The sequence below is a fragment of the Rattus rattus genome, chromosome 13, assembly GCF_011064425.1.
Source record: "Rattus rattus isolate New Zealand chromosome 13, Rrattus_CSIRO_v1, whole genome shotgun sequence".
Taxonomy (NCBI): Eukaryota; Metazoa; Chordata; class Mammalia; order Rodentia; family Muridae; genus Rattus; species Rattus rattus.
This window is the reverse complement of record NC_046166.1, coordinates 51659796-51671947: the sequence shown is the minus strand read 5'-3', so window position 1 is coordinate 51671947 and position 12152 is coordinate 51659796. Positions and strand designations below refer to the sequence as shown.

At 46.0% G+C, this 12152-nt stretch overlaps 1 protein-coding gene across 1 annotated transcript; it reads left to right on the top strand.

Moving 5' to 3' along the window:
- The first annotated feature begins 224 nt into the window (after positions 1-224).
- Positions 225-11709, top strand: Ppp1r3b (protein phosphatase 1 regulatory subunit 3B). Its single transcript, XM_032919193.1, has 2 exons — positions 225-351; positions 7541-11709. Exon 2 carries the CDS (start codon positions 7566-7568, stop codon positions 8418-8420), a length of 855 nt encoding a protein of 284 aa, XP_032775084.1. The 5' UTR covers positions 225-351; positions 7541-7565; the 3' UTR covers positions 8421-11709.
- The last annotated feature ends 443 nt before the right edge of the window (positions 11710-12152 follow it).

The window sequence follows — 12152 nt, the reverse complement described above, 5'->3', positions numbered from 1 at the left end:
CCATCTAGTAGTGTGGGCTTGTTCCTACTACTCCCTAGTTTGGTTCAGATCACCCTTTGCTGCACTCAGGCAATAGGATCGAGGTGAGCTCCACCCGGGAACGGGGCAGCCCGCGTGGGGGTGCTCGTGAGGCGCTGCTCCCGTCTGGGCTGTCCGGACGCCAGGTCCCGCCCTGGTGTGATAACTTGGGCTCCTCCCTCTTGTTCGTCTCCGGGAACTAAGCCCAGGCCCTACCCCCGGGACACCCCGACGCTCACGTAGTTCAGTGGCAGCAGTCAACCCTGTCACTTCTCTTCAGGCTCTCCCATGAGGCCAGCGAGCAGCGACCCCGGCTGCAGCGCCGCGGGAGAGGTAGGTGCAGACCCTGTCGAAGCAGACTCGTGGGGAGACCGGGGGCGGGGTGCAGGCACAGCACCCTCGGAGAACGGCTGGTGGGATCGGGACTCGCTGACCTGCCCCCAGGGACTTGTTCGCAGCTGCCCTTTTGAACCCAGAGAAGAGGCTCGGAACCGAACAGTAGTTTCAGAACAGTGGATGGCAGGCCCACGGAGAAACAGAGACGAGAAAGCTACCAAAGTCTCGAGTGGGGAACTTGTAGAGTTGTTGGAATGTGGCCCTGTCTCAGCTTGCGGGTCCAGGAGAAAGAAAGGTTTCTTCTAGGCAGGGAAGGAATTGGTTCATTTGGCAAAGACGTCCAGGAACCAGGGAGAAAGTGGAGACAGTTGAAGTAGGGCCATTTAGGGGAAAGTTAGTGGGAAGAAACGCATCGTGGCCCTGTTAGCAACTCTGTTGGTCGGAGCTGCGAGTGACCTCAGAAGAAAACTTATAAGAGTTCATTTGTTAAAGCTCAGCTGAGCAGAGGCATTCTTAGGCCTGTGCTTCCTGCTGCCTTTGACTGGTTCGGGCTCTGTCATTCAAAGCTACCGACTGCTCATTATACAACCCCATTCAAAAACGTTTATCTCCAAGGATTGAGGGGCAGGTATGCATTAAGGCTGGAATAATTAGGGTCTGTGTACAAAAGGGAACCAATGTCAACTTCGTACATGTATAAGTATCAGCTAAACATTTGGGGGAGAGAACAGAGAATTGCTGAAGGGGGAAGGAGTGGATGGTGGTGTCGTGGATTGATGGTGGATTTTTATCTAATGAAATATTGCAGCGAGCTGTTAACCTGGTTTTGGCATCCGAGTGGAAGAGTTACAGAAAGAAGGTCTCAGTCAGAAACTCAGTCGCTCAACTGCCTGGAGGTTGTGTGGGGTTATTTTCTGTTCAGACTTGTCAAGTTTAAAAGAAATATTACTGGCCTTCTAAGACTGGCCAGCATCTTGAGAGACCACATTATTTTACTAGGACACAGAAGGTATTTCTGCAAGTGTCCCAAAGCTGGCCCAGGCACCCTTCAGAGGCAGTTGACTTCTGAGGCACCCACGTGAAAGCGGAGTGTGTGATTGTCCTTGGGAAACAGCTCCTTAGGCTCCCAGGATCCTGTCCCGCAACTAGTGACCGGATCGTATGTCGCTCTGCTGGTCAAAAGTGCATCCGTGCTCTCTGCTTCTGTCTGCTTCCTCCGTAGAAGGAAAAGCCGGGGGCAGTGTTGGAGACAGTATAAGGGCTGAGCATAATTCAATCATGTGTGGGCGTGAATGGGTTTCCTCAAGCACCTGTCCAGGTGCCTTCCTTTAGGGGACTTTAACTATTGGCCGACTGTCACAGTTTCTGGAAGTGTTTCTGAGTGACCGTTATCACTGTCACTCAGACAGGGTGTCTGTTGAGACACCCTGAGCAGAAAGTCAGGAAGGCTAAACTGAAGTAAGCCCTTTAGTGCACCAGTTCTTGGACGAGCATGGGGTTAATAAAAGCTGGAATGTTCTGGGAGGACAATCATCACATCACACCCTTGATGGTGGCCACAAGGGTGTGGCCTTAACCTGTCCTTAACCTGTAGTCATGATGATACCCAGAGGGGAAAAAAAAAGAAGGATTTCCAAGCCAGGCCTGCTTATGCAATTTCACAGGGCAGGAGTCCCCGTGGTAACTCCTGGGCTCTCAGAACCTCACATTTATTCTTCCTTTCATGGAAGAATCTTACAAAAAAAAAAAAAAAAAAAAAAAAAAAAAAGTTCTCGGAAATGTTAGTGGGATTGTGTCCTGAGCTCAGGCTCTGATTAGAAACATGTCTCTCCAACCTCAATTCTGCTTCTTCTTACAGGTTAGTAATAAAGGGAGTCCCCACAGTAGGCTTATATCCTGGGCTCCAGTTGTACCCAGTGGCCTCAGCTCCACTCTTGACCCTGAAGGCCTAGAGCACAAGAGCTTGCCCGCCTGGGTTGTAAGGGAGCAGAGTCTTTAGTGTGCTTGGGTTTCTGCTTCCACTTGAGAATTTTCCACCATTTTCTATCAAGCTGCTTCAAAAAGATCTTTCAAGCAAGCATTCGATAGGCACGCCTGAGGCTGGTCTGAGAGCTCAGACAAGGCGCACAGGGACTCTAATCCTTGTGCTGACTCAAGCCAGGAGGAAGTAAGGGCCTAGCAGGGGGGAACTTCTCTCCCGCATTCCCTCCCAGCTTTTCTAGGGTGGGCTGTGGGGAAGGCCTGGAATGCGGACCACATGCTGTTATGTAACTGGAGTTCAGTTTTAATGCATATTTAAACAGTTAAGAAGTGCCTAGGTAAAAGTGGAAACTGGAGGAATATTTCTAACAAAATTTTGCAGTGGACATGAATAACTAAAACTCAATTTCTTAAATAATGAGTCCTTTTAGAAAAACTTGAGATGGTCAAACCCATTGATTTTTGTTTGTTTGTTTGTTTGTTTTGTTAAGCGATCGGTTCAGTCAGAGTATAGGAACAGCCTTGTGCATGGCCCTGAGCCCAGACCCAGCATCTTTGCTCTGAAGCTTTTCACTGAGTTACTTCCTTCCCTGGAAGGGAAGTAGTGAGACATTGGTTTTTCGGGTACAAGAAGCCCTTAGAAAAAAAAAAGGGCTGGAGAGATGGCTCAGTGGTTAAGAGCACTGACTACTCTTCAGAGGTCCTAAGTTCAAATCCCAGCAACCACAGCGTGGCTCACAACCATCTGTAATGGGATCCGATGCCCTCTTCTGGTGTGTCTGAAGACAGCTACAGTGTACTCATATATAATAAATAAATAAATCTTTTAAAAAAGAAAGAGTAAAGAGGGAGCCTGATATGCTTTGTTCTCTCTCATTGTTTGTTGTTGTTGTTTGTTTGTTTGTTTTTTGTTGTTTTTTCCCTGAAAATAGAGTTTCTCCTTAGTCCTGCTATCCTGGAACTAGCTCTGTAGACCAGGCTGGCCCTGACCTTAGAGATCCACTTGCCTCTGCCTCCCAAGTACAGAGAACAAAGACACACACCACCGCTGCCCTGTCACTTTTTTTTTTCCGTTATGTATTTGGTTAATTAGATCGAGAAGTTGAAAGAGTATTTATGGGTCAAATGCATAGTCCCCCCAGCACTTGGCAAACGATTTCACTTTTCAGGCAGCCATGGTGAGCTTGTGAGCAAGGTCCCTCCCTGCTACCACACACCTTTACCTGTAGCTGCATCCTTCCTTCTCTCGAGCCAAAAGATTGGAAATCTCAGTTTGGAGGGTTTGTTGTTGTTGTTGTTGTTGTTGTTGTTGTTGTTGTTGTTGTTGCTGATGCTGTTGGTTTTTTTCCGAGACAGGTTTTCTCCATGTAGCTTAGGCTGTCCTGGAACTCTCTGTACACCAGGTTGCCTTTAAACTCAAAGATCCTCCTGCCTCTGCCTCTGGAATGCTGGGATCAAAGGCATGAGCCACCTGGCCAGATTTGAGATTTTAATCCAGGTTTTATTACCAGCTTCTTCAGCTGAGACCATTGCTAAGGATCCTATAAATTTGCCACCGTAAGGAGAACAGCAAGAAGGTGGGCGGCTTTAGTGAGGTGTCCGAGTGGCTTTGAATGTTTTCTTAAGGTTCATTTTTCTTCCTGATCATAGAGGCAGCATTGTTATAGAAGGCACAAGGAGACACAGAGCAGGAAACACTTTAAGGAAATATGTTGTAGGCATAGTTTGACAATTTTAACCATAGAATGGTCCCTGCTGTCCACACCCGATGCAGTCATACCTAACAAGGTTCCCAGGTCGCCGCAAGCCTGGAGTACTCTGAATTTCCTATACTCTCTGCAGCGTCCCCCACAGTCCCAGAGGTCATCTCTGTGTGATATGCCCAAGCACCGCATTTACATAGCCGGTCTTGTGCATTTGGGCCATTATTAAGTAAAATAAAGGTTCCTCGAACAGCAGCCTTGTGATCCTGCAACTGTCTGATTCCCGAGATGGCTGTAAGTCCCTGGTGGGCTGGTGGCGGATGGACCCATCACGGATATGTTGGCTAAGGGGCAATTGGCTTCTGAGGAAAGGAAAAGGACTCTCTGCAGGGTGGGGTGGCCTCATGTAGCTTAGAATGAATGGTGCACAATTTAAACTTCTTAGTGTTTTTGAACCATGATTTGACTACAAAGAGCTGAAGCTATGGGAAACGAAAACTGTGAGAGTGTACTGTATCTCGACTCAATTTTCTATATCCATACTATTTTCTCTCATAGCTGGTATTGTGTACAGTTTTGTCTGCTCTTTTTCACATTAACAATACAAGATAAAATTTTAGCTTGACACATGGCCATGCCTCTAATCCACACCTCTAACCCAGGAGGCAGAGGCAGAGGCAGAGGCAGAGGCAGGCAGATCTCGGAATTTGGGGCTGGCTTGGTCTACACATCTAGACCATGTTAACCAGAGTTATTCAGTGAGAGAGACCTCTCTCAAAAACCAAAAATACAAAGTCCAAAGCATAAGTAAGAATGTCCATGCCATTTCAATACTTTTACAAATAATGAGATTAGTGGTATAAAATTAAATGGTGTGGATATGGTACAATTGATTTTATGAGGCGTTCTTAGTTCTTAGTAGGCATTCTCATTTTTCTTTCTGTTAATTTCTTTACATTTTAATTATTTATTTAGGGCAAATGATATGTTATGTGCTATCAGAGTGAAAATGATAAGAACATTTAGATTATGACAAACTTTGATAATAAGAAAAAAAACTTGTCTTTTATAGTTCCTTTCCTAATCCACTAGGTAAAAACAAGGACTTCTAATATAAATTTTCTTTATTTTTGAATTTAACTAGTTTACTATAGACAAGAGTTTCACTATACAAAAAAAAAAAAAAAAAATAGATTTTCTCCTTAGCCGAGGCTATCCTGGAACTCACTCTGTAGACCTGGCTGGCCTTGAACTCAGGGGTCTATCTGTCTCTGCCTCCCTAATGCTGTCTCTCTGCCTCTGTTGCCTTTGGACTGCTTTTAATTTTTATGACAAGGCAAATATCTACCTGTGTATCATGGTATAAAGAAATGAACTGCTCATTCTTGTTCTAAAGGAAAGTATACTAGAGCAGTAAAACCCTCCCTTGAGGTTGATGAAAATAAGTCTGTGTCCACTCCCATCAATGAGTTTTCGTGTTTAAAGCGTAGTGCCTGGTGCCTGGAAAACGCCAAGTCAATATTTGCCTTATAAATTCGGTGCTTTTGTATTGGATTAAGTCAGTATTTATTACTCAAGCCACGAGGCGGTCACACTTTATACCTATTAGAATGGTTATCTTTCAAAAAGATAATGCAGCCACTACAGAAAATACCACGGTGTTTCTCAAAAAGTTAAAAATTAAATGACTAGGGCTGGAGAGATAGTTCAGCAGCTAAGAGCACTGACTGCTCTTCCAGAGGTTCTGAGTTTAATTCCCAGCAACCACAGGATGGCTCACAACCATCTGTAATGGGATCTGATGTCCTCTCTTCTGGTGTGTCTGAGGACAGTGATGGGGTACTCACACAACACACAATAAATACATAAATCTTTAAAAAAGGGGGGGGTGTTGGGGATTTAGCTCAGTGGTAGAGTGCTTGCCTAGTAAGCGCAAGGCCCTAGGTTCGGTCCCCAGCTCCGAAAAAAACAAAACAAAACAAAACAAAAAACCAAACAAACAAACAAACAAAAAAAAAAACCAGACTATGTGACCCAGTGATCCTACCACAGGAGGGATAGGGAATCAGTATGTTGAGGTGACATTTATTGTCTCATACTCATGAAGTAGCGCTCATAGCCAAGATAGGAAATCTAGCTATGTATCTCTTCATGGATGAATGCACAAAGACCATGCGGTGTGAATAGACAGTAGAGTGCTGTTCAGTCCCAGACAAAAATGAATCGGTGTCATTGAAGAAACTCGGAGAGGATCCTGGTGGGCACTGTGCTAAGTGCAACAAGCCAGTCACAGAAAGACCAGGGAACGCACCCATGTACAGTCTAAAAGGGTGAGCGCACTGAGTATGCAACAGGACAGTGGGACTGGGGAAACATCCACCCAAAGATAGAAATCTAATTCTAGAGGAGGAATACATTCGAGAGACCCATTTCGTCACAGCAGCCATCGTTCATAACAGCGTGTTCCTGAACATTGCTTAGGGTAGATTTTGGGTTCTCACCACGCCTCCCAAGTATGTGAGAGATTCATGTGAGCTGTGTCAGCCGTCCCACAATGTGTACATATGTCAAAACAGCATTTTTTTTATTGCATTTAGTTATTTAGTATGGGTGTGTGTGCTCTATTCGGTGTGTGTAAGAGTCGAAGGACGACCTGTGGGAACCGGATTCCTCCATTAACTATGTGGGTCTCGGGGATTACTCTGACCCATCTCACCAGCCCGGAAATATAAAGTTTATTTGTCAACTAAATAAGTCTACAGTGTACAGCAGAAACAACCCTCAGATCAATTGTTTGTGGGGCATATGCTACAAAAGGGGGTGTGTCTTTTAGTCAAATAAGTAATTCTGCAAACAATAGGAAACCATAATTCTTTTGTTTTGGTTTTTTTTGCTTTTGTTTTTTCAAGCCAGGGTTTATCTGTGTAGCCCTGAAACTCAATCTGTAGACCAGGCTGGCCTAGAATTCAGAATCCACCTGAGTCTGCCTCCCTAGTGTTACGATGAAAGGCATTCCCCTTCCCCCCACAGGAAACTATGATTTTTAATGCCTTTCATTCTTCTCTGTGGTCTATTAGCATACAGGAGGACCCCAAGACAGCCTGTCAGAAAAGCCCATGAATTAGCCTTCAAACTGTTGAGTTCCATAGTCTTTTCTTTTTTCTTTTTGTTTTTCTTTTCTTTTTCTTTTTCTTTTGGAGCCAGGGACCCAACACAGGGCCTTGCGCTTGCTAGGCAAGCGCTCTACCACTGAGCTAAATCCCCAACCCCTCCACAGTCTTTTCTTTGTTGGTTTTACTCTTAGCTTCTCTTCCCATTCACGCCCCCAGCCCCCAGTTCATGCTCCCCTCCACCCAATCTTTGTAGAAACCTGTGTCCTGTGAGACTACATGGGAGCGGTGAGCCCAGATGAAAGGCAACATTGTGTGTCGGTCTGTGCTAGAATGAGGCTTTAAGCATCCATCTGACCTCTTCGCTGTCTTCTCTCGTCTCCCCTTTCCCAGACTTCTAGCCTGCCCCTCTAACGTGATGGCCGTGGACATAGAATACAGCTACAGCAGTATGGCCCCTTCTCTACGCAGAGAGCGCTTCACCTTCAAGATCTCCCCCAAACTGAACAAGCCACTGAGGCCTTGTATTCAGCTGGGCAGCAAGGATGAAGCCGGCAGAATGGTGGCCCCCACAGTGCAGGAGAAGAAGGTGAAGAAGCGGGTGTCCTTCGCCGACAACCAGGGGCTGGCCCTAACAATGGTGAAAGTGTTCTCGGAATTCGATGACCCACTAGATATTCCGTTTAACATCACCGAGCTCCTAGACAACATCGTGAGTCTGACGACAGCAGAGAGTGAGAGCTTTGTTTTGGATTTTCCGCAGCCTTCTGCGGATTACTTAGACTTTAGAAATCGACTTCAGACCAACCATGTCTGCCTCGAAAACTGCGTGCTGAAGGAGAAAGCCATCGCGGGCACCGTCAAGGTCCAGAACCTGGCATTCGAGAAGGTCGTGAAGATCAGGATGACATTCGATACCTGGAAAAGCTTCACAGACTTCCCTTGTCAGTATGTGAAGGACACTTACGCTGGTTCAGACAGGGACACGTTCTCCTTTGATATCAGCCTACCGGAGAAAATCCAGTCTTATGAAAGAATGGAGTTCGCCGTGTGCTACGAGTGTAACGGCCAGTCGTACTGGGACAGCAACAAAGGCAAAAACTACAGGATCACCAGGGCCGAACTCAGATCCACCCAGGGAATGATTGAGCCGTACAATGGGCCGGATTTTGGGATCTCTTTTGACCAGTTTGGGAGCCCTCGGTGCTCCTTCGGCCTGTTTCCAGAGTGGCCTAGTTATCTGGGGTATGAAAAGCTGGGGCCCTATTACTAGTGAGTTGACTGCAGTTGACAGTCTGTGTCTCTGATCAAGATGGAGGCGAGAACGCGAGGCCAGAGGGAAGTTGATCTGCCTTTAGGCGTGGTTTTTGAAAAGACAGGATCCTGTTCACCTTTTTCTCAAACCGGCAAGTCCAGTGTGCTTCCATCACGCCTGGTTTCTTGCTCAGAGGAGAGGAGGCGTGCTGAACCTCTGTGGTATCCGGGTTGGCCACAAGGGAATGCCAGGATGGTGCCAGAAGGGCCTGGCGAGGAGCCAAGCTGGCAAGGACAGACAGCTGGCCTCCCTTCCACACTTGGTCTTCGAAAGTCACCCAGAAACCAGCCTTTTCCAGCCTTACAGTTGACCTCGAGGTCCTGCCCTGCCCATGGCTTTCCAAGTGTCTCCTTCATTCCACACGGACTCGGAGGGAGTCGCCCTAGTTCTGTGACACGCTGGCCTGATACCCCACAGCCTCAGAAGAGGGATGGGGGACAGCCGTTTTCTGTGCAAGCTCTTTCACTACATTTCTTCCCCTTACACAGCCTATCCAGTGAGCTCGATGAGATAGTCAAAGCAAATAAGTAGTTTGTGTCTGGGATAGGCACTCCCTCCCCTCTCTTCCTGACCCCTCCTCTGTATCCCAGCAGAGAGCAACATATTAATTACTGGAACGTCATTGGTTCCCGTGTGGGGTCACAGGGCACAGCACCGGGACGAGGTGGGACAGTCTGAACTTTTAGCTTTTCCTCTTGGACTTTGGGGGAGCTTTCGAAGCGCTCGGTTTCACCCCGAGTTTTCAGAAGACTCAGTGACAAGATGTGTGAGCTGCTTTTGTTTGAGAGAGTCGTAGCTCTCACGTCTCCTGGAGTGTCCACTTCAGTGCCTTGTCTGAGACTTTCCAATAGCAAGACTAGCATATCCTGGAATCCTCCAGAGCACGCTTAAATGTGTTTGCAGTATACAGTCATATTCAGGATGCTTTACGGACCCCCCAAGGACACTGAGTAGGTGTTTTTTTATTTATGGTGTGTATTATAAAAGGATAGGGGAGAAAAACCTTACCAAGTTTTTCTATGTTATTTTAAATGTCAACTCTGAGGTATCAGATGAATTTTTCTTAACCATATTGGATTGCAGTTATCATTCGCTAGTGCGAGACTCCTGGAACTCTGACTGTTGGGTAAACCTCCAAACCCTGTGATTTTCTTTAGGGCAAATTAAAATTTTATAGGGGAGTTTGGAAACTTTTTACACGCATATTTGTAGACATTTAGGGGTGTTGTTTTGTTTTGGAAGTTTGGTAAAAGATGTCTGCTTTTCTTACTGAAGTGATGTTTCCCTGAGACAAGAGGGAGTTTCACGGATTCAGAGGCAGGGTCGCTGGGCGTAGCCCTTTGCCCTCTGGCTTCATAAGTCAGCAACAGGCAGACATCAAATGTTTTTGATCCTAGCGTGTGTGGTTTATTTTTTATCTTAACTTTTTCACTTTTGAAGTGTAAAGCATTTTGACTTTTTTAAAATGTTATTTTCTATGATATCTTATTCCTAAAACTGGTACTAGTCTGCAATCTGTGAATTGTATATTGTGCCTCTCTCAGAGGGGTAGCGATCTGGGGTTGCATGCTGATATCTGTGAGGAAATCACCTTTGTAAGTGAAGCTGAAATTGGGCGACGGGGAGTTTGTGTTTTATCTAAGCATACCTTTATGGGCATACTTTAAATGTTCCGGATTTGGCGGTCAGAGCAGCTAGATTTAAATTGGATGGAAGCAAAACTGATCTCTTCTGGGTCATGTATTTTGTGGTAAGAAGGAAGACAGCCGGGGCACTGTTACTGCAGACTAAAGATCATGAAAGGGCCTCCGGGGAACTACAGAATGAAGTCTATCGAGTGGTGTAGAATGATGATCTTCAGACATTCCCTGTCAAGATATGAAATATGGTAATTCCATGTTATGTATCTCTCCTAACACAGACATACCCTCACCCCCTTTTGCCCAGATTTGCCCCAGCTTTCTTGCTTATGGGCGCTAGTTGAAAGCCCCCAGCCTGCACACCTGGGGTGCACACCCTCTGCTCAGCTCAAAGGGCATGTCTTCGCCTGCTCGTCAGGACCCTTCCCGATGAAGCAGCCTGTGTGCTTGACTTCCTTATCAAGGCTGTCACGTAGAGACTGAAGAGTCTGTCTTCTGTTTTTTTGCCTGCAACACAGCCCTTCTCCTTTTGACCCAGTCTGTCCCATGACTCTGAGATAGCCTCCGGAGCTGCATTGAGAAACTGTATGCTGAGTTCAGAGTTCACCATTGTAGACAAATTTACACACCTCAGAAGATGACAGGCCCTCTTGCTTGAAGATTCCACTGCAGGCTTGACCTGGAGATCTGCCTTCGTGCAATTCTTGGTTATGGTGATGGATGGATTCTAATCCCCACACACTGTAATCCAAGAAGGGAAGGCAACTCCATTCTCAGTTCCATATTTATTTCCCCAAATTCCCTGGGGTGCCTTTCTTTACAAAATGGGTACAATAAATAAGCTAGACCACAAGACACATTCTCCATGTTTCTTTCAGGAAGCATTTGAGTGTTGTAAGAATTCTTCTTAGGAAACCTAGGAAGACAATGGAAGTCTATGGTTCTGCAGAAACTGAAGCAACTTGAGTCAATGGTGGGAGTTATTTTATCCCTGAGATGGTAGCTTGGTGGCTCCTTGTTCTGGTAAGGTCTGCACTCAACTGTGTCTCCTGGCATAATCACAGAAACTGCAGATAAGATGTTCTGGAAATCCTGGGATCTTACCTGTAACGGGATCTTCCGGAGTCACTCAAAGACGATGTGGCAGCAAGGAGGACAACAGGCAAGAGAGGACTGGTTTCTCTGGTTGAGGGCTGTGAGGTACCCACAGCTCCATCAGCAAAGCTGTGTGTGTTTCCACGGTTTCGCTGCTAGTTCCCAGAGACCCCTGGGGCCCAAGGACTTCTAGAATGCACACGTGATGATGTTACACTTCTGCTTTAATGTGAACATTCAACTGACCGGGCTTGACGTCACTGTATGCCTAAATGTGCCTTGTCCAGAAACTTCTGCATGTTTGTAAGAACTATTTTTGTATACATTGGTAGAGGGGAGATGCACTTTAAAAAAATCACAAGAATGGATGTGTGTGTGTGTGTGTGTGTGTGTGTGTGTGTGTGTCTGTGTGTGTGTGTGTGTGGTGGGAGAGAATGGTTTCTTTGTATCTCAAAAGCAAAAATGTAATAAATACAGAAAAAAAAACTTTCTTCAATTTTTTAGCATTGGAAGAAGGGGAAGCATATTTTAAGTCAATGTTATTTCCAGACATGTCTTTTTTTTTTCTTTTAAGGTATAGATTGTATTTGTTCAGTGGATGTGAAAAGCTGAAAGGCTTGCAGGGTGGGGAGGGGGCAGTGCTTTAAACTGTCTGTGAGGGCAGATGGTGCAGCCTTCACCTAGAACCAGAGGGGAGGAGCGGAGGTGACTGTTGTCCTCCACACATCCTAGTCATCCAAGGTCATGACTCTGCTTCCTCCCACCCTCCTTCCCTCCCTGGGTCAATCCTGGGGAAACTACGGGTCTCGCTCGGCTTTGAACTACTCAATCTCATAGACACAGCATCCAGGAAAATAAACTATCTGCTGGTGTGGCCATACTCCCCAGTTGAATAGCAGATATGTACCCTACGTGAGATTTTCAGAGAGTTCAAAAATAAAAAAATAAAAAAATC

Bases quoted from the DNA above. Each gene is read 5' to 3' on its own strand.
- Ppp1r3b (XM_032919193.1), top strand. From the start codon at position 7,566: ATGGCCGTGGACATAGAATACAGCTACAGCAGTATGGCCCCTTCTCTA.